This window comes from Lygodium microphyllum, chromosome 19, assembly GCF_053477565.2.
Source record: "Lygodium microphyllum isolate KBCC chromosome 19, Lygodium_microphyllum_v1.1.10, whole genome shotgun sequence".
Lineage (NCBI taxonomy): Eukaryota > Viridiplantae > Streptophyta > Polypodiopsida > Schizaeales > Lygodiaceae > Lygodium > Lygodium microphyllum.
The window spans coordinates 67,091,374-67,114,241 of record NC_141153.1 but is presented as its reverse complement, the minus strand read 5'-3'; the positions used below and the strand labels follow the sequence as shown (position 1 = coordinate 67,114,241).

Below are 22,868 nucleotides of genomic sequence, written 5' to 3'. Positions count from 1 at the left end.
TGAGTTTCCTTTTCCTCTTTCAACCTCCGTAGCTTCCGCATCTGCCATGCTCTAGATCTCGCATATTTTAACACATCCTTAGTCTTCTCCTCTTTTAGACACGACTCTCACAAGACTTCAACAACCACTTACTCGAGAAGAGGGTCAATTGGGAAAAAGTTCAGCTTGCGGGATGGAGGACAATGTTGCGAGAGGTATGGGGAATAGATTCGCGGGCAAAGGGGAAAAAAGATGCATGTGGCCACCCCCTTAGGAGGGGAAGAGAAAGAGTCTCTCTCTCTCTCTCTTTCCCTCTACTTCTTCTTTCTCTCCCTCTCCCTCTCCCTCTCTATCCCTCTTCTTCTTCTTCTTCTCTCTCTTCTCACCTCTCTCTCTCTCTCTCTCTCTCTCTCTCCTCACCTCTCTCTCTCTCTCTCTCTCTCTACCCGTGCAGCAGGAGGTCGAGGCCTCGTTCTCTTTCCTTCATCCATGCTACTGCTAATACCCAATACAAAGGTAAATTGTCGAAGCACCAACATCGTGAAGGGTAGAGAGCATCCTTTTCTAGAATAAGAGTGCTCCCATTTCCCAATTGCATGCATTAAGGAATGATTTGTAGCCCTCAAATTCAAAATTGATGACATTCTGTCCTAACTCAATTTCTTGTAGGCAAACAACATGTAGTCTATACCTTTTGAGCATGCACCGAGCAACATTTTGCTTCTTCTGTAAGCTACTATGTGCAACATGTAGTTATGTATTAGCATCCAAATCTAGTGAAGGTGCATATATATTTGTGAAAGCTTGTTATTTTCTAGAAAGCTTTTTGAGGAAAGTCCTTTGCTCACCTTTTCAATGACAAGTCCAATGTAGGGATAATGGCTTTCTTTGAACAACTTCACCCCTTTTCAAGTCAATGTAGGTGATTTCTTTTGTCCCATTCCATGGACTAGGAAAGTAGCCAATAAAACTGAGTTTGAAACACCATCACTACTCGTTCTAGGGTAATAAGGCTTTAGCCCTATCATGTGATCCAATGGTACCGTAACTTGAAAAGGAATCGTACAATTTAACTTGTTAGCTTAAAGAAGGATACAAATAATTCATCAACTACATTCAAAAGACATTTTGATATAAGGCATACAAAATGAGAGTCACAAACCAAGTACTTAGAGCAAAGTGGGAAGTTAAACAACCTTCATAGGTGCACTTGCGAAGGAGGGCACTCACAACTTACTGACTAGAGTCATCATCTTCCACTAACAACACCTTTAGAGGTCCCTTATGAAGATAGGAACTATGGGGTCTTCTTCCTCATCTATTGCTTATTCTTTCTCTTGATGTTTCTAGAAGCTTGCATTTTCTAGTAAAAACCCAATTGTCTTAGTTGAGGTTGCCTTCTTCTTGTTCAGAATTCCCTCCTTCTTAATCATTTCAACCAAAGGAGACTCTTATGCTCCTAGGATGGCACTTTCAATTGTGGATGGTAAGGCATGTAGCTTTATTTGTTGTTGAAAATAGTTGAATTCATAAAAGCAAGGGGGATTGAAATCATATAACATAAGCAAGGGAAGCATTGGCCATAGCTAATAGGTGATGGCAAGACTACAATTGATGAAGGAGAGAAATGGCAATGAACAATTGATATAAAAGCCAAGCAAAAAAGGGAGCCAAAATTCTATTCCTCTCTCTCTCTCAAAGTCTATGTCACAACATGTAGAATTGGAAGGAAAGGGTGCAATGATATTGAAGATCAAAATGTAATAACTTTTTTACTACTATTTATTCCAATATGTGAGTCAAGGAAAAATATCATCCAAACTCTTAGTAAAACAAAAGACAAGCCAAAGTCAAGATCTAGATAATTAGGGGCAATTCTCCATTTCAAGGTCCCTTTACCGTTAATTCTAGTATAACCTTTCGGGCAACGCTCAATTGAAAGGCTATACAAAGAAAAATCGCATCTCAACAAACTCCTATAAAAGTCTGTCGTCCTTATGAGAGAGGGAGTCTCTATATAGACCCCACGTGTGAACGAGGAGGAGCGTCGAAGAGAGAGGAAGAGGATGCGTCGCAAGTGTGGAACAGCCTTTGATGGTAATGCAAACGCAAAGCCTGATACAAACAAGAACAACAACAATTCAAAACAAATGAACGCTATAACACCATCATCATCACCATCACCATCACCACCTCTCACGTCTTTTGCATCACAGAAAGCACCCGGTCTTTCTTAGTTCCCGCCTTTCTAGCATTTTGACAGCAAATCATGATGATTGTAGACCGTGCCATGTCCGGCCCCCGCGCTGCACCGGCAAATCCTCAAGCTGCTCTGTCAGCCCTCATTGCGAAGAAAGAGAGACTGCAGGAGGAGCTCCGACTGGTGGAAAAGCAAGTATGCTCTCATTAGGGTTCAGATTTTCCCAGTTTATGGATTCAATGATAAGTTTCTGGAAAAATCAGGTAGATTTTCCTTTTTTCGTTCTCTGTATTTTTGGAGACAGAGTTTATATTCATCTGTTTGAACTACACATGTTTGCATGGACACTTTGTGTATTACTTGGAGAGAAAAAGTACTCATGTATTAGCAAAAACATACACCATGTTAGAACATGTCTAGGACAATAAGCATTTAAGAGATCGACAAAATCCCAAGTTGTCTAGAGAGGTGAGCCACGATCTCCTTTTCAGAGTATTTATTGATCTGAACTTCTGGAGCTGAGTAAGACAAATAACGTTAGAACACAGTGGTTCTCTTTGCACAATTCCTTTCTTTCGTTTATTTATTTTTATGTTAATGAAGCCTAGCTAGGTTTGGGGGCACTCCCAAGACAAAGGCCCTTGGTGTGTTATAGGAGTGACTTATTTGCGTGATAGAAGGTGAAGAATACATGTTCAATGCCGAGAATTTAGGATCTTTTTGATCCATTGGAAGAGGCAAAATTCTTCCCAAAGATAGGTGTAAGATTTGTCTACTACCAAGCCAGAATTAGGGTCAATGAACTTCCTAAGATAGCATTTAGGACTAGATATGGGCACTATGAGAGTTTGTTAATGCCATTTGGTCTTACCAGTGCATTGGCTACATTCATGAAGCTCATGGATAGTGTCTTAAAACCATGTCTAGGTCATTATTGTGATAGTCTTTTTTGATGATATCTTGATCTATAGTAAATCTAAAGAGGAACATATGGAACATTTATGAAACTGCTCCAAATTTTGCGAACACATTTCCTTTTTGCAAGGCATCAAGGTAGTCATTCACGATTTTGTATGATGTGTCCAATTTGTGGGCTTAATATGGTTCCAAACATTCAAAAAGAACATTGGATAAAGTACGGTGTTTTGTATGGTCATTAAAAAAAAGTTAGACAATGAATTAAGGTTGTAATCTGCTAAATATAATCTTTTGCTTGTTATGCTCATCTCAGTTGTATTTATGGGCATGGGCTAGGCAGCACATGTTGTTTGCTGTCTCACCAGTGCATTTTCTGCATGGGTGGCATCCTTATCCACTGGCTGATTTGTTGCTGACCAACTTGCCCTATTAAGTGGCATTGATGCTGGCTGTACATAGCCTACTCCTCACTTTTCACTTATTGTTGTGGAGTTTGTGGGACATATGCAGAGCATTGTTGCCAATTATATTGGGGCTGTATTTCCCATGGTATTGTACATTGTACTCATGGTTTATGTGATGGATTCAGTTGCTTGTTCTTGATCTTCTTTGAGTTTTCTTTTTTCTGCTTTCATTGTTCATCATTCATGTGTTAAATGTTTTATGCTTTCGCTTCCATTGTGCACTCTCACATGGCATCAGATGTCTAGTCTATACTCTATGCTGCCCTTGGTTCTTTTTGGTCCACATTGACGTTCCAAGTTGTCTACCAGCTGTGTTTTGGATTTTTGATGATTGTTGGCTGTGTTCTGTTGCTCCTATGACCTTCTTTTGTCAAGGGCAGCCTGTTTTGCAAAAGTGGCTTACATTGTGTCATTATCTCTTGCCCCATATGGCCTTGCCTCATGGTTGGTTGCTTTGTGGATTCTTTTCCCTTTTTTGTCCCTCTCCTTGGGCATTTTATGCTGCTATTATGGTATCTATTTATGTTTTTCTACATTTTTAACCTTTAAAGAGGGTTATTCTATGTTGATTTAGTCTTCGTTCATTAACCTCAATTAATTGTTGAACCTTTTTTGATTGGTACACGTATGTAGTGGTCCTTGAATTGTGAATTACTAATGGTTAAACTTTGTGTTGTTTTTTGCTCTCTTAATTGTAGATATCTCTATATGTCATCATTTCAATCTTCAATTTTTGCCTCTATCATATATTAACAAAGAGGATAAGCTCCAAGGTCTTGACTATCACACTTGGAGTGCTACGATGAAATCTTAGGTTATGTTGAAAAGAAATATATTGTCTTGAGTTAGGCTCTTGACCTTAGTGATTGGAATTGATATTTATCAATTTTGATGAAGAGGATTTCCAAGAGAATTCTTTGCTTTGGGACCAGGACGATACTTTGGCATGTGTATATACTTCTACAATGCAACTCCAAAGAAGTTCTATTAGTAGTTACGACTTGTGGGACATCTCTAGGTGCGTAGACTAAGCTTCAGCTGATGTATGAGACTCCATTCTCCATGTAGGCTATTATCCTTTATGGTTAGCTCTAGACCATTCGCTATGTAAGTGTGAAAATTTATGCGAGATGTCCTTCTACAAGTGATGACTATCCATGATCATCTTTGGAACATGTTAGTTGCTCTTTCAAGAGCACATTTTGTGGGGGCTGCCCTCTTGAGCTCCCTTCTAAGTATGACGATGTGGTGAAAGCTTGGAGGCATCAAACCTCATCTCAACTAATAAGCTTTAATCATGTGACACCCATGTTGTTGGCTCTAAATCACAAAATAGGAAGTCTTACGCAGCCACGTGCTGGGTATGGGTAATGAAGGAAAATATAGAAGTAAATGCTGTACGCTGTTATATGAGATATTGCCATTTGATGTGCCGCAAATATGGTGGATCCAAAGTCAACCACTTTGTAATAAAGGAAAATAGATGGGATGCATAATTGCAAGGAGATGCTCATCCTAGTATGGGTGCATGTAAATATAGGTTTTTCCCTAATTCGAAGTGCTCAGTTTACAAAAACACCATGCCAATGCAAGATTTACGCAAGGGATAATGCAAAGTGCCATTCTCAAATAAAATGCTGTGCAATGGTGCTGTTTGGATAGTGTCCTCATAGGGAAATTGTTCACTTGCTCATGATCATCAAGATAGAAACAGATGATGATACAAAGCACAAATGTAGTGACCAAATCCTATAAGCACCAAGAGAAGACTGCCGCCGCCTCTTACCATTGGATGGTGGAAGACAAGGAAGCACCTCCTCTCACCCCAAGATGGTGATCTTGATGGGGAAAGGAGAGGCACCCCAAAAAAGAAGAGAGAAACACATGCCTAGCTACAAACTTGAGAAAGGCTTCTCTCACCCCAAGATGCTGATATTGATGGGGAAAGGAGAAGCACCCAAAAAAGAAGAGAGAGAGACATGTCCAGCTACATACTTGATAAAGGAATGGTCTCCAAGGTATCCTCAAGCATAGTGACTAGAAACATTTCATCCTGTTTTGTGTTTCAAGATTTCGTTTTGAAAAATATTATATATAATAATTAGTATCATTATATGTAAAAAAAAATAGATCCATAGATAGTATTATTAGAGTAAGAAAACATATCCATAAAATGAAAATGTTCATTCCACCTAGATCCTAGAGTCAAAAGTCAAAAGCCTAAGACTAGAATATCCATTTCACCTAATGCTTTAGAAATTAGCATTCATGACTCACAAATCAAAATGTATAGGCTACAACATACATATAATACATAATATCAAGTGAAAGTAGAAAGTGATGTTGATGAGTATGAACCTTGTGAGTTGAGGTGAGAGGCCCAAGGTAGAGGGGAAGGTGGAGTGTGTGGAAGAGGTGGACGACGAAGAGAAGGAAGAAATGAGGTGGACATGGAGGAGGATGAGGTGGAGCAGGAGACAAAAGGAGAACGACAAGAAAAAATGTGGATTGTTATAGAAAAACAGGTTGCATGTTCTTTTAATAAAAGAAACTTTGTAAAAACTTTTTCGTTTCACGAAACAAAACAAAGCATGAAAAGATGGTGGAGGTAATTGGGCAAGCAAGGAGGGTGGAAAATATGCTATTTGTAAAAGAAAAACAGCCTCCATGTTCTATTTGATAAAGAAAAACCTTAAATTTTTTTTTTTTGGTTTGCAAGTTTTTTTCTTGGTTTTGTGACCTTGTTTTGCAAAATGAAACAAAACGTTTCGCATGCTTTGAGGTTTTGCGTTTTGCCAAGACAAAACGCGTTTTTGGTTGCTATGTCTTGAAGAAGGGCAATAACTTAGTCTCGGGAGAAGAAGACTTCATGCTAGTTTAGTACATGAAGCCCTACCAAAGAGGGCAACCAAGATAAGGAGCGTGGAACGATCCAAGTCTCCACTCCGATCAAACTTGGTAGAGCTTGTAGGGATCAATTCTAAATTGAAAATGTAAGAAGAATAAGTACCACGTAAGACCATAAAACAGGCATACCTCAACTTCAATGAAAGTGCTTTAGGGACTTTTTTTTTTGGGGGATGGAGATGGCAACTTGGAAAGAGTAGAAAAGGACACATCCAATTTGTCCTCGATGGAGACACGGAGTGCTTGAGGACTGAAGTCCAAAGTAGGGAAGGTAGTTTAGAATCTGTGTGACCAGCAGGTGTCCACTGATTGGTGCGGTTGCCCTATTGGTGTGTATGATGACACCCTTTTGGCTATGGAGAGGGGTGCCATTGCTTGATGTGCCCAAGTTTCTAGGTGGAGAGGAAAGTTGAAAGTTTTGAATGGACCGCCCTTGGCGTTTGAGTGATACGTGTCAAAATGACTCTGTGAAAATATATGCTAGGGTTTGCATGGAGAAAACACAAAATGTATAAACACAACTAAAACAATTAACTGAGACAAGAATGCTAAATTGCAAAAACTCAAAACGCAAATAGATAAGATAGAGAATGAATGAATGCTATAAATGTTGGCAAAGTGTGTGGCCACCGTGGGAGATGGGAGAGTGGGATTTTGTATACCATTGTGCAAAGGTCTGTCAGAGTGCAGCGATGCGGAAGTGTAGGACAAAGACTGAGAGTGAACACAGAGAGGAGAGAGAGAGAAAGGAGAGAGTGAAACATAGAAAATCTGCAGTGTAGTATGCTGTATAGGAGTGCAGAAATATACACGGGTGCAGAGAAAATATCTGCGTGTGTCTCCACCTTGAGAACCTCGATCTCCGTCAGCCCGCGCAGTCAATCTCAGCAGGCTCTCTCTGTCAGATGCCAGATGTGTGTGTGTCCAAGTGCTGGACTGGACTGCTATAAATAGCAGAGAAAATACCACCAAAAATGACCAGAAGCAGGTCGGCTGTAATTAATGCAGCTGACTGCATAAAACAGTCCGACTGCTGCTGTACGTGGGTCCTGGCCGACTGCTGTACCTGACCGACTGCTGATGTGGCTGCGACTGTTGACGTGGCATCGACTGCACTGTCCTTACTGCCTGCTGCAATACTGCTGTCCAGGGAATGACACTCTAACAAGGTCTCCATTGATGCTTGATATGGGGGAAAAACCCCCACCATTGCACCTCCATTGCTTGATTGTGCATAAGCAAAGAGCCTAGACAGATAAGATGCATCTAAAAACAATGGTCCCTTCGGTGTGGGGTGTGGAGCTATAAATGTATGCAGAAATGAGGGTGCCTTCAAAGAAAAGGTGGGATGGGTGCGTTTGAAAGTGTGGCCACCGTGGGAGATGGGAGAGTTGGCTTGGTATAGCCTTGTGTGTAGGTCCCCATTGATGCTTGGTATGGGGAAGAAACCCTCACCACTGCACCTCCATTACTCAATTGTGCATAGGCAGAGAGCCTAGACAGGTAAGGCGTGTCTAAACACGATGGTCCCTTAGGTGTGGGGTGTGATACTATAGGTGTTGGCCCAAGCGTGGAGTAATTGTGTGATTAATTTATGGAAATTGAATGAGAACGAAAGAATTAATCAATGCACAATAATACTCGATCATGAATGAGAGATGATATTAATGAGTGAGAGAGAGTTCAATGCTCAAGGCGATCACACTGAATAATGCCACACTTTGCAAATGAGGCACGAAGTGTCTTTAAATAATACATAATGAAACTCTAATGGCTTAAATGTCATAGGAAACCCTAAAATAAACCCTAATCCTAGTGTCCTAGGCACTAAGTGACACTGGGGGCAACAACTGCATTTAATGACAGTTTAAATGCCTAGGGAGCCCAGATCATGGATCAAAGGACATCAATGCGTTAGCCTACAAGTGTCAAAGTGCAGCGATGCAGAAGCGTGGGACCAAGATTGAGAGAGTAGAGTGAACAGAGAGAGAGAGAGAGAGAGAGAGAGAGAGAGAGAGAGAGAGAGAGAGAGGTAACTCGATGGCTTAGAGCCATCATGTATCTTGTTATCATGTAAACTTGTACCTTTTTTTCGTAATTAATACAATTACCTTTTATGAAAAAAGAGAGAGAGAGAGAGAGAGAGAGAGAGAGAAGAACATTTACGAGAAAAAAAAAGAGACAGAAGAACAAGATCTGCTGTATGAAGTATGTTGAATACAAAGGAATGCAGATATGCACACGAGCGGAGTGCGTATGTTTGCGTATCTCCACCTCGATTATGCCACCTGCTGTACACCTCGAAGTATGCTGCAATTTGCCCGATCTCTACCTTGAAATCTGCAATCGCCAAGTGTACAACAATGTGCTGGAGAGCTGCAAAAAAAGAAATGCCAAATAATGACCAGGTTGGCTGCAGCCGAATGATGCAGAACTGTCCGAAGTGTATTTGTCTGATTGCAGGCTACCATGTGGCATCTGACCTGGCAATGATGATGTGGTTGCTAACGTGGTATGTGCACTTGATTTGACTCTGACGGATTTGTCAACCTCCTCCGTACACTGTAACACTCTCGAATGGCTGCTTGGTTGGAAAATACATATGTACACAGCATGACTGAGGAAAATGCTTGTCCAAGGGATAATAGTCTGTAACACCCCCTCTCAGATCTTGGACGAGACATAAGGCTCATAGGGACAAGCTGAATGTCAGATTCGTTCTTTTCTTTTTTTGTCTTGTACTATAGCCGTGATAGCCCATATAGAGCACTTGACGGTGGTTTGGGAGATATGTCTAGAGCTTTGACTAGATGTACAACCGGATGATCCTTATGAAGAGGGTTTCTTTGGAGGTGCAGATGCGGACCCTTTTCGTGAATAAGTCCTCTTTGCTTTGGGAACACATCAACAAGCTTCGACAGCTTTAGATGCATGTTCAAAATGGGGGGAAGCCAATTTCCTCCAAAGACATGGCGATCACCTTATTGTCCCAGTTGCCGCTACGATTCAGTACCTTTTATTCCACTCTTATTGCTTTAGGGTGGGAGTCGACTCTTCGTTGGGAAGAGTTAGTTCCTATGGTCTTGGATCAAGAGGAACAATTGAAGGGATAGAATGTTAGGGATAGAATGTTTCCAAATCGGAGGCATTGATCGGCCAAGCCTCTCAGAAGAAGGGGAAGGATCAAAAGAAGGAGAAGGAGGACAACAAACCCAAGGAGGACAAATAGAAAGAATCAACATGCTATATTTGTGGTAAGACCGGCCATTGGAAGGACTGTCCTGACAAGGACAAGAAGGACACCAAGAAGGACACCAAGAAGGACACAAAGGATTCTGGAGCGGTGGCTGCACCCTCATCAGTTACTTTTCTACATTTAGTGGTCATTGAGGACTCTACAGCGAAGACTTCTAATTCTGCGATGACGGCTCCCCAGGCTTAAGAGTGGATTGTGGACAGTGGTGTCTCACGGTACATGACTCCTTCGATAGTTGGTGTTACCCATTTGCGACGCTCATGTGGGCAGATTCTCATAGGAGACAACACTTATGTGTCTATTGCTGCACGGGGTGAGATGTAGCTGATTCCAGATGGATGTGGTGGTACCCATACTTCCGAGGTGTTGCACGTGCTTGGTTTAAGGTATCATTTTCTTTCGGTACACAAGATTTGTTCTCTTGGTCTCTTGGTGGAGTTTGACAGTGATGTTGTTCAAGGTTCTCTCTTCAGGGTATGAGGAGAATGGCATATACAAATTGAAGTCTTCTTCCGCTTTTACCTCTCAGACATAGTCCGAGCTATGGCATGCTTGGTTTGGCCACCTGAACTATGAGTATCTTTGGAAGGCGTCGCGAGGATCTCTTGTTCGAGGTTTGCTGGACATAGTGGTGAGCTAGTAGCCATGCGTCTCCTGCATTCGTGGGAAGCAGCATAGGGATGCGATTTCCAACTAAGCTTCGAGGCAGTCTACTTCACCTATGGAGCTTGTATCTACGGATCTTTGTGGTCCTATGAGGAACGAGTCCTTGAAGGGGAGCTTGTACTTCATGTTGATGGTAGATGACTACAGTAGGATGACATGGGCCTATTTCTTGGCGCTGAAGTTGGAGGCTTTCTCTCACTTCAAGGATTGGCTTCTCTTTGAGAAAACTGATCAGTCCGGAGATTGGAGACCTTGTGATTAGACAAGGTTGGTGAATTTGTTTCTAATGAGTTTGCTCGTTTTTGTGTAGATAGAGGCATTCACTAGGAGTTTGCTAATATCAACACTCCTCAAGAAAATGGCATCTTGGAATAGAAGAACCAAAGTGTGATCGAGATGGCACACACCATGATGGAGCACCGACAGACACCTCAGTTTTTGTGGGCTAAGGCAGTGGCTACGGCAGTTCACATTCTCAATCGATCCCCCACTTCGGCCGTTGACGGGATGACATCTTTTGAGGCTTACTTTGGGACTAAGCATGATGTCTCTTATTTCAAGATCTTTGGGTGTGATGCCTATGTGTACATCACAAAGGCGGAACGCGACAAATTTGAAGCGGCTTCCCGACGTTAGGTATTTGTTGGCTATAACTCCCGGTTCCAAGGTTATCGCTTGTATGATCTTGTGAAGTGGGATGTCTACACGAGCTGAGATGTGCGGTTCGTGGAAGTTCTGGCCACAGAGGGGGGTGACGAGCATCCCATACTTGGAGATCCAAGAGAGAGTTGGGCTCCCGAGCTAGCTCCTTTGGAGCCAGAGCCTCTTGTTGGAGATTCTTATTTAGATACAGAGTCTTTTCTTCCATTGGCCACCCCAGTGGAGCTTTGGTTGGTGGATGTCCCTGAGTCTTCAGTAGATGGAGAGCGACGAGGAGAGATCCGGCCTCCTCCTCGTTGGGCCCTTGACACACTCCGAGATTCAGGGATCGAGGGGGGACCCTGAGGGGTGGGAACCGTAGGATGGACCGCGGAAGTCATTGAGGCATAAGGCACATTCTACGGAGCTCGTTTGCTCTAACTACTGTTTGATATCCTGTGTTATGCAGGATTAAGAGCCCACATCAGTGAAGGAGGCTTTACAGTTTGATCATTGGCGGAAAGCAATAAAAGCCGAGCTGGAGGCTATTGAGCGGAATGGCACTTGGTTCCTTGTGCCTCGTCCCTCTCATAAGAAGGTGATTGGTGTCAAATGGGTTTTCAAGACTAAGTACCATAGTGATGGCTCCTTGGACAAGCACAAGGCTTGCCTTGTCGCTAAAGGTTTTGCACATCGCCCAGGTGTTGATTTCCATGATACTTTTGTCCCTACTACTTGCATGGCAACTATTCGTGCTGTTCTTGCCTTGACTGGTCATAGGAGATGGCTTGTCTTTTAGTTCGATGTGAAGTCGGCCCCTTGAATGGTGATTTGAAGAAGGAGATCTATGCCAAGCAGCCTCCTGGCTTTGGTTCCTCGGGAAGGTTTACAGGTTGAAGAAGGCCTTGTATGGCTTGAAGCAGGCACCTCGCACTTGGAACGAGAAGATTGATTCGTTTCTCTAGGCCAAGTTGGGATATCGGCGCTCTGGGCTGATCCACAGCTCTATGTGCACACTTTCGAGGGTGATCATGTGTTGTTTGTTTTGTATGTTGATGACTTGATTGTTACAGGTGATCATGCCCAACAAGTCGACAAGACGAAGGCAGCCCTACATTAAAAGTTTGAGATGATGGATTTAGGACTTCTCCATTGTCAAAAGATGACGTATCAGCGAGAGAGTAGGGTTTGTAGGGAGGAACATGTAGTGAACTCTCGGCAAACACGGAGAAGAGGAGAAGAGAGAAGAAACATTGATGAATGAAATGATGAATTTCTGAATCATGGAGTGATACAAGGGAACAAGAGTGCCATAGCACAAGGAAGATGATGAAGATAGCCACGAACCACAAACTGCAATGTCCTCCTAGTGTGAGGGTAGTGAAGAGGCTGGAGAGAAGAGGTGACGGACTGAATGAATCAGCCGTGAGGAATGAATGAGAGAGTGACCTATAAATAGGCACAGTCAGTCTAGGATGGCGCCCCTTTTTGGGGCTGCAAACCCTAAACGCAAAACGTAGAAATGCAAAAACGCAAACTGCGGGTGAAGAGTTTCTCAACACCCCCTCCCAAGCCCAAAAAGGGGAATAAGAGAAGAATGAGGTGGAGATGCAATGCTACATGCTGAAGAATGCTCATGCAGCAGGTGTTACTTGGACAATGTCCCTCGTGGGGAAATCGTTCACTTGCCCAAGCGCCCTAGTACAAAGATGATGAAAACATGCAATGTATAGGAAGAATGTTGGACTTTGTGTGGTGCTGAGAACCATAAGGATATGCCCGTACTCGATCTTGGGAGGTGGCTCCATGCTGACCAAGGGACGAAGAAGATCCACCGTGTAATCTGAGAATACCATCTGAAAGGAAACCTTTGAAGATAGTTAGGTGATTGGATGAGCTCTAGAACCCAAAACTTAATCTTGGGAGAGAAGCCACTAGCTCCGTGACTCCATGCTGGAAGGAATACGAAGGCCTAGCCACCAAGTCGTTGCTGAAGACCCAAGGGCCCCAATCTAGGTAGATCCTCTAGATCCTGGGTATGAGTAGAGGAAATGATTGCTCAAAGGAGAGCCACTCCTCGAAAGTGAAAGGTGGTGGTGTGTGAAGAACCTCATGGCACATAGGGTCCCTCTCTAAATCGGAAGGAGTAGAAGTAGGAGCCCTCTCTGAAGCCAAAGAAGAACTGGAAGCCCTCTTTGAGAGCGAAGTAAGAAAATCCCCTTCTGAACCCTAGTCTGAGAGAGAAAGGGAGTCTAACCACTCATGGCTCATGGATTGCGAAGCATCTGATGATGAAGGAAGTGCCGCCGATTGTGCTGAAGAAGGTATTTGGGGCTCAGAAGAAGAAGCTAGAAAGCACCTAGAAGTGGCCTCTCAAACCTGAATGAAAGAGGGTGGGGAAGGCGGCTCAGGATGAGCGGCTTTGTACTTTGGTGAGGAACCAGAAGTAACCTTCATCTTGTAAACCCATTTGCATGGAAGTGTTTTTTGCCCTTTAGGCAACTGCACCAAGTCCCAAGTGCCATTTTTCTCAAGAGATTCCATTTCTGACAACATGGCTTTATACCATTTCTTGCTGTCCTGTCTGTCCATTACTTTTTTGAAGCAAGATGGTTCACCACAGTTTGTCAACATGACATAATCAGCCATATTGTTTGCACTAGGAACAAATCTGTCAGGTTGTCTAGTAGCCCTAGACGATCTCCTAACCCAATGATCATTGTTTGGCTGGCTGTTCCTGCAAATTTCCATTTTCAGCATGTTGTCTTGGCATTTCAGCTTGCAAATCAGCATTAACAGCTTGCTGTCCTGGCTGTTCCTGCACATGTAGTGGCTCATTTTCATGAGCAATAGCTGGCTGATCATTTTCAGCATCATTTTCTGCATTTACAGGTTCATTTACAGCAGGGATTTGTTGCTGTACAATGGGCACATTTTACTATCCAAAAGGTATTTCTTCCCGGAATACAACCCTACGGACCTCCTTAGTCTTTTCGGGTTGTTTATGCATGTGATCTTCTCGGAAGATAATATCATTGTTGCGTACTACTTTTTTCTTGGGATCTCACAATCTATACTCCATTTCACCCTCGTCACCACATCCTAGGAAAATACATTTACAAGACTTTTGCTCAAGTTTGCTGTGTTTTTCTTTACGAATGTGCACAAAAGCCTTGCAGCCAAACACTTTCAGGTGAGTATATGAAGGTGGCTTGCCCCGGCAAAAAAAAAAAAAAAAAAAAAAAACCCTGTTTGGTGACCGATTAATTAAGTGAACGGCCGTCATAACAGCCTTTGCCCAAAAACCATGGGGTTATGCAGCATGAGACAGCATCGTACGGACCTTATTCTGTATGGTCCGATTCATAAGCTCTACAACTCCATTTTGGGGTGGATTATGAGGGGCAGTGAGCTCTCTCTTTATCCCTTTGCTGTCACAAAATGGCTGAAAGGCCTTGGACACATATTCCCCACCATTGTTAGAGTGAAGACACTTAAGTGTCATATTAGTCTGATTTTCAGCCAATGCTAAGAATTTTTAAAACTTGTCTAGCACTTCATCCTTGCTACGAATAGGGTAAATCCATACCTTCCGTGTAGCATCATCGACAAAGGTGACAAAATATTTCTTTTTCCCTAAAGATAATCTTGGCATCTAACATACATTTGAATGTACTAACTCTAGAGGAGAAGATTTTAGCGAAAGAGACTTTTTATGAGACGTCTGTGCATGTTTGCCATAAATACAATGATCACAGCGCTCAATTAGCATAATGAAGACAAGGCAAGTAACCCAAACGCGAAAGTACTTTCATTCTAGTTTGACTTATGTGTCCCAACAGGCCATGCCACAAAGAAACGCTTGGCTGCTCGGTCACGGCAACAACATGGTCACGCACACTAGATACATGAAGTGGATACAAAGTATCACTCTTGCAACCCCTGGCAATAACCCTAGATCCCTTACAGATCTTCCATTTTCCATCACCAAAGGTGGTATGAAAACCATCATCATCTAGCTGCCCTGTGCTAATAAAGCTCTTCTTGAGTTGAGGTACATGCCGTACATGCTGAAGTGTAAAGAGAGAGCCATGCTAAAACTGTAATTGCACACTGCTAATACTTGCAATCTCACATGCATAGTTGTCCCCAAGATGGACAACACCATGTCGATCCCTTGTATAGGTGGAAAATCACTCACGATGAGAGGTGACATGAAAGGAAGCACTTGAATCAAGAATCCGGATATGCATGTCATTATCTGTATCTGCAAGTAAAGCATGTGCATCAAAGTGTGAAGAGACAAAGAGTATGTCACTCCCACTTCAGTGTCATGAGTGACTACATTCACCTCTTCAATTTTTACACTGCTCTTCTTAGGCTGACTGTCCTTCTTCTCTTCCTTGCTATCATCTATCTTCTTGCTTTTTCCTTTCTCTTTCTTCCATTTGTAGTAGTCACGTTTAAAGTGACCCTTCTTGCCACAATGATGGCATTCAACATCTTTGCCACTGCGTCCCTTGCCATCATATTTGCCCTTTTGTTGTGATGTGTCCCTAGTATGCAAAGCACTGGAAGACTTACTGGATGCATTGTTCTGCCGATTCATCTCTTCCATAAGCAGAGCACTCTCTACATCAGCATACAAAAGGATTACATTAGAATTGCTCATAGTAGTCCTAAATGTATCCCAACTCTCTGGTAGAGTGCAAAGCAAGAAAGTAGCCTTAAATTCCTCATCAATCATGAACTTCAAGGCAACGAGCTAGCTGAAAATGGAGTTAAACTCACTCAAGTGAGTAGACATTGCTGTACCTTCTTTCATACGCAAATCCATAAGCTTTTTCAGCCAATACACTTTGCTTGCAGCACTTTTCTGTGCATACAGTTCTTCCAGTCGAGTCCATATAGCATATGCAGAATCCAAACTTTCAATGTTAAACAACAAGGTATTAGAAATCGATAGCTTGATGGTTGAGCGTGTAAGCTCATTTAACTCATCCCAATCGTCCTATTCCATATCTGCGGGCTTTGCCCCTTGTGTTTTGATCGGCTTTACCTGCTTCTTTTGCAACAGGATATTGTAGCACTGCTTTTGCCAAATTGCAGAGTTATGTGCTCCTTCAAGCTTCTGTATGTGCGTGAGATTACTGCTGTCACTGCTGCCAGCCATGATTTTCAGCCCAAATGTGACAAAAAAATCAGCAAATGCAGGCCCAAACTATCAACCAAGTGAGCAAGGTACAAACAAGTACCAATCAGCAATAAATGACATGTAGAAGCACAAATTTCAGATCTGTAATTAAATTTTCAAAAGCACCAAACCATGTGCTATAGCATTCCACAACTCATTACAGCTGTTCCAAGGGCATATACATCACATTACATGAGAAATCCCAAAATTTTAGCTGCAATTTTTGTTGTACATGTACGCACGGCATAAAATTTGACACGCACGGTTGAAAGAACCAAAAATTTTGTGCTCAAAGCATCAACCACACATCTGCATTTTCTCTATCATGCATAGAACAGACCAATTTTGCCAAAATAGAGCAATTTCAGCAAAACCCCCAAAATTTACCAAGTGTTGATGTCCAAATTGTGTGGAATTCAACCTACATGTACATAAAATGACTTGTGCGATTAATTTAATGGAAAATGAACGAGAATGAAAGATTTAATAAGTGCATAACACTAGTCGTTCATGATTGAGAGACTACCTATTAATGAGTGAGAGAGAGTACAATGCTCAAGGCGATCACATTGAATAATGCCACACTTGTGCAAATGAGCATGAGGTGTTTTTAAATAATAAAGAATGGAACCCAAATGGCTTAATCATCATAGGAAACCTTAAAATAAACCCTAACCCTAGCGTGGCTTTAGTGCCTAGGACACTAGGGGCAACAATTGCATTTAATGATAGTTTAAATGCCTAGAGAGCTTGTATCATGGATCAAAGGGGATCAATGCTTAGTCCACAAGATGGCTACAATAGATGGATGCACAAATGAGGGTGCCTTCAAAGAAAAGGGTGGGATGGGCGGGTTTCGAAAGTGAGGTGTGGATGGAAGTGAAGTGTATGCAATGGAATAATTTTTGGCATGTATGCACAAATGAGGGTGCCTCCGAAGAAAAGGGTGGGATGGGTAGGCTTTGAAAGTGAGGTATGGATGGAAGTGAAGTGTATGCAATGGAATAATTTTTGGCATAAGGTGGAATTGATTGAAATTGAAATGGCCTAGATATTTTGAGAATTGGATGAGAAAATAACAAAAGCAAACCGACTTGTAGAAGGAAAATTCAAAGAAGATACACCTTACTTTTTCTTATAATCACCATTTTTTTGTGTCAACATATTGGTAGGGATCTTCTTGATGAGAAAATCCAAAGGGAGTTTTTCATATTTACCTTCAAGGAGGTGTTGGGTCTGATGCATAAGAATCAAGTCATATTCTGCTTGAGTGATTTGATATGTCTTGTGTTGTCTAGACTCCAAAGTAGTCAATCTTATCTCCATTTGTGTAAGAATACTTTGGGAGTTAGTTGTGAATACCGCTCGTGATTGGTCCTTGACACGGGTTGGGTTGGAGACTGCTTTGGTGATGAATTGTTTGAAGACATCTTCCCTTCTGCATTCTTACTGTTAGTGGATTGTACACGTCATGGGTGAGTCTATGTATTTATGTGGGTATTACCTTATTATGTGCTAGAGAGGGTTGAGGTCAGTCGCCTTGACTTTGGCTGCTAGTTCCTCAGTTGCTTAATTGGTGTTTGGGCACCCAGTTTTCGGCTGCCCAGCTGATCACCCACTTTGATATAGTTATTGCCTATTTATAGGCAGGCTCCGTCCTGCATGATTAGTCACTTGATTCACCACAGTTGCTTCGTTGTGGAGAGGGAGATTTTGCCCCCACTGCTGGTGACTCAGAGCCTGAGCATTGGTATATGTATACCACTTCCGAGCATGTTCTTCTTGTGTTATTTGTTCTTTGCAGTGTTTTGTGTTTGTGCCATCTAGTACAGCAGTTTCTCATGCTTTCATTGCTGCCCCCTATTCTGACATCGATCATATCAGATGTCCGTATTAGAGTTCTCGGTGCTGTTTTCTGCTGCAGTTCTGTGTTTACCCTGTTCTGTTGCTGATTTGACATGTATTTATCTGCTGTGACTGCTATTTACTCATCTCAAGACTGGATGAGTTCTCTGTGAGCTGAATTGACCTGTTTTGGGCGCTCTCCAGCCTATGTTTACTGGCCTGCCACCCTATTTTTAGCTGGCAGCCCCACATTTCTCATCAAGCCCCTCCGTTTGAACTTTTCAATCTTCAGCTGGGCTGGGTGACCCCTGGGTGCTACATGATTGCTAAATTCCTCCCTGAATGTCTGTGTTTTTAAGTTCAACTGCTGCTTCATTGGCTGTTCAATGCCACTTGTTGATTTTTCTAGTTTGACGTGAGCCTCTTGACTTTCCGTTTTTCTGTTTTCGGCTGATGCGTTGTGGGCTGACTTTCCATTCCTTTCAGCTGTGGACTCGTCTATAGGCTGGTCAAACCTTTTGTTTAATGTTTTGCTTTAGATAGGGTTTACGTGTAACCAGTGTTTCTCTTGTATGCAGGCTACAATGAATTGTGAATGGGTTACCTCTTAGATTGGCTGCAAATTTCTTTGCCTTCAATTGCTACAAAGAGTACAAGGTCTTCAGTAATTGGGCATGAATCTTGAAGAGGCTGTGGAGACCCTAATTTCTGCTGTAAATTAGGGTTTAGGCAGCAATCTCTTCAATCGCTCCTCACCCCATGTTGGAGATGGCTGAGAATTGCTGAGGGATTATCAATAGATGATAGAGGAAGTTGAGGAGAGAGAAAATTCTGATTTCTATTGTAAGAAATTGCTTCCACCTACAGTTGCCCATGGTAAAACAGCAGTAAATGCTGTCGCCTAGCTGCATGGAGGCTCTAGATGACCCCCTACACTAAATGCTGTTACCTCTTGCCGCCCAATGTCTAGATGTTGTTGCTTGCTTGTAGAGCTTCCTTTGATGGCTACAAATGGCCAGGAACCAGCTAGTGCCTGAAGTCTATAAGCTCTCTTGTATCTCTTAATCTTTACCAGCTTTAGAATGGGTGGAATGACCCTCAGCCAGCCCCCAAACAATCCTCATCCAGTTTGCATGGGAAATTTTGACAAGTGGTAGCTTGTTTTGCCACTTGACAGCCTTCTAATTTGATTTTCATAATTAATTAACTATATTTCAAAATTTAATTTCTGAAAATGAATTAAATATTCCTTTGACCACGGCTAAGAATTGGCCAATGCCTATTCAAAATTAATGTAGTAGTCCCATGGGACATTTAATTTTTCCAACTTTAATTGTCTTTGGACTAGGATTGACTTATTAATTAATGCCTAGTCCCTTAATATCACCACAAGGCATTTCAATGGTCTCAACTAATGGCATAGATCCAAATTGACACAAGGCATGCACAAGTACTTAGCCAATTTAACTTTATATAACTTTTGCTAATGTTACCCATTGATCACTTGGGATACTCAGGTCATCAACGTGGCTTAATTGACATGTACTTCACGTGTACACCTCGCATGCATACAACTTAATAATGTCAAAGCTAAGCATTAAAAATTTCATATCGTCATTGTCAAAAGTGGTGTAGCAATGGAAGTATAGACAAGTGCTGAAATAAACTAGAGAAAGAAAACAGAAGAACATTGCAAAAGAAGAGAACTCAGAGATGTGCTCAAGAAATGGAATCCATATACTAAACACGAGAATGACATGTACCAACAATGAGTCTCTGGCTCCAAGGCATTGGCTCTGGCTCCCTCTCTCCATAGAACTTGTAGGTGATGATGCGTTTGAATGAGGAGGGAGCTGAGTATATAAAGAAGAAAATAATGGTAAAATAGAGGCATGTCGGCTAGCATAAAATGCCCCAAATAAGCATCATAGTAACCATAATAAAATGCCTAAATAACCTAGCCATGCTCAACCAGACTCACACGAGTTGTTTGAACTACTAACACTCAAATAAGCATCATAATAACCATAATAAAATGTCTAAATAATCTAGCCATGCCCGGTATAGGTTAGAGATTCATAAGAGCTGTTTGAATCGCTAACACCCTCTCTTCGATCATGGGTGATTCGATACAATGAAATGATACAATGATAAAGACTCATCATAGTCCATACAACATAGAACCACCAGAGTAGAACCATGAATATTCAAGCAGTGGGTAATCAAGCCACCACCAAGGTGCCTTGGAGAGAACCTGATGTCGATGTTGATCATACTAGCTCTTGAAAATAGAGAAGAGTCATAACAAGTCTTTGTGTCTATCAACAATGTCTAGCAGTAGCATATAAGATCAGCTTGCCAAAAATGCCTTTGAACATATGTGATCATGGATTCCCTGCCTTTGGCCAAGACCACCAAAGCATCCTCTCATGTGAGCTCGGACTATGAGGCCATCAAATGCCCCTTAAAGGTGACTAAGACTCTTGGCAAATATCACACAAAATCTATAGATTTATGTCCCATCCTTCCACAACTGTGACACTTCACTCTTTGCTATTTATTCCACTTAGAATATTTTTTAAAAAATAGTGGAGATTACATTGTCTTGGTCCATTGTTAAGTGGTTATCTCTTCATCTAAGTCTATTGATTTTTTTCTACAAGCAATACTATGAGAACTTTTGTAGATAATTCAAAGCTAAACATATTAAGGGAGTTTTAAGTAGTTCATAGCCCAACCTATAAAGTGAGTATGAGGTTTTTGTTTATAAGTTCAAAGAACACATATCAAGGGAGTTTCAAGTAGTTCATAGTCCTATATATTAATAGATTTTCTTGAAACACCACACTTCTTGTAGACTTTTATGTAGCATTGTCATCCCTTATTTGTTATTTGGCAACATTTATGGCCATTGCATTATTTACAATTGAATTGAACGTGGTTATGTACTCAACAAAATATTGGTCTTGGTGCAACGGCCAAGGTTCTCACACTCCTACTATGTGGCAGAATAGAAGGCCTTGTGCATGATATCAAAGAAACAATCCATCATGAACTTGGATGTCAATCCAAGCTCTAGGATTTAAACTTGCTAGACTTTGGTAGACTTTGGTCGATGCATTAGGGATGTTCCTCTTGGGAACCTATGTATCTATATACTTGTATAGATAAGGCTCAACTGCCCCATCTCACCACCCTCTTACACTTGCTTTCTGGCACTAGAGAGTCTTGAGGGATGATTGCATCACTTGGACTAGAAAGTAGCAGAGGAAGGGGCAATCAAGCCCTTTCCTTGGTCTAAAGAAGTGGATCTTTTCTGCCCCTTGGACTTTCCCTTGGTCGGAGGATTGGAGTCAGAGTCTGAGGAAGAGGATGACTCGTCGGAGGAGTCTGCATCTTGCTTCTTCATGTGCTTCTTCTTCTTCCATGAGGTTACTAACTCCTTGCAGTCCTTTCACAAGTGTCCCTTCTTACCACAGTGATAACATTGGGCCTTCAACTTCTTTGTCCTAGCACCCCTCTTGAAAACTATAAAGGCCTCACTGGACCCCATAATGAGATGGAAGCCGCCCCTTTAAATGCAAAGATGTCTCCGTTGAAAATGCAATCCAAACTTGCTAGAGAAAACTAGCTCACTATTGGTGCAATGGCGATGTGTTGAGACTAGGTTTGAATCCTAGGCCAAATGTAGGAAGATTTCCATTATTGGATAGACCGAGGTTATCCATCACCTTAAGGTTTTGGGGGCTATATGGCTAGCCCAATTATGGGAAAGTTCTGGTTAAGCGCACATTGGCGTGAACAATACTAGGATGGGTGACACTAGGACCTCAACCACGGTGTGGCTTGAGGGGGGGTGTTGGAAATGCAATCCACACTTGCTAGAGAAAACTAACCCACTATCGGTGCAATGACAATGTGTTGAGACTAGGTTTGAATCCTAGGCCAAATGAAGAATGATTTCTATAATTGGATAGCATCCATTACCTTAAGGTTTTGGGGGCTAGACGGCTAGCCCAATTATGGGAAACTTCTAGTTAAGTGTGCATTGGTGTGAGCAATATTGGGATGGGTGACCTCCTTGGAAGGGGAGGTACATGGGCTCACACCCAGTTTCTACTTGCCTCATGCTCAAGCAGCATCAGGACGTATGTGTAAAGCCCACAGGTGTAGAGGATCTTTACGCTTGCAAAGCATTGGCCACTCCATCAAACTCTAGGGGGAGCTTGTAGAGTACTGTTCCCACTAGATGTACCTTTGGAAGGGTAGATTGCATGTGTCGAAGCCGGTCTTGTACCTGTGTAACACGGAGCAAAAAAGATTGAATGGTGTCCTTTGGCTTAAACTTCATTTGTTGAAGTTTTTCATAAAGGGTCATTGCACAAATGGGAAAAGATGCATCGTACAACATCTAAAGCTTCGATCGTACTTCGGGAGATGTCTTGCAGGAGGTAACCGTCAGTAGAACATCTTTAGAAATACACCGAAGGAGTGCAAAATATACATGTGCATTGTCCGAATCCCACATAAGCATAGCTTCCTCATTGTTGTCCTTATCAAAATCTTCAAGAAGAGGAAAAGGACGTTGAGGCCGAGGAATAGCTCCCACACATTCTACCAAATCCGCTTATGCACAAATCAAGCTTTCATCACATCACTCCATGTAAGATAGTCAGGTCCATGTAACTTATCATTTGTAGAAGTGCACGGAGGAGCCATTGGGAGAGGATAAGAAAAGAAGATAGAGAATAGAAGGTATATAGAGAGAGAATTCAGCCAAACCAATGGCAAAGCTTCACG

At 42.1% G+C, this 22,868-nt stretch overlaps 1 protein-coding gene across 5 annotated transcripts in view; it reads left to right on the top strand.

The window, feature by feature from the left end:
• Positions 1 to 1,917: 1,917 nt before the first annotated feature.
• LOC148019975 (histone acetyltransferase subunit NuA4-domain protein) overlaps positions 1,918 to 22,868 on the top strand; it is a 43,234-nt gene continuing 22,283 nt past the window's right edge. For all 5 annotated transcript variants that reach the window (XM_087700200.1, XM_087700199.1, XM_087700198.1 and 2 more), the window contains exons 1-2: positions 1,918 to 2,076; positions 2,262 to 2,374. In XM_087700200.1, the coding sequence (XP_087556326.1) occupies positions 2,046 to 2,076; positions 2,262 to 2,374 (144 nt within the window). In that variant the 5' untranslated portion in view covers positions 1,918 to 2,045. The remainder of the gene's footprint in view (positions 2,077 to 2,261; positions 2,375 to 22,868) is intronic.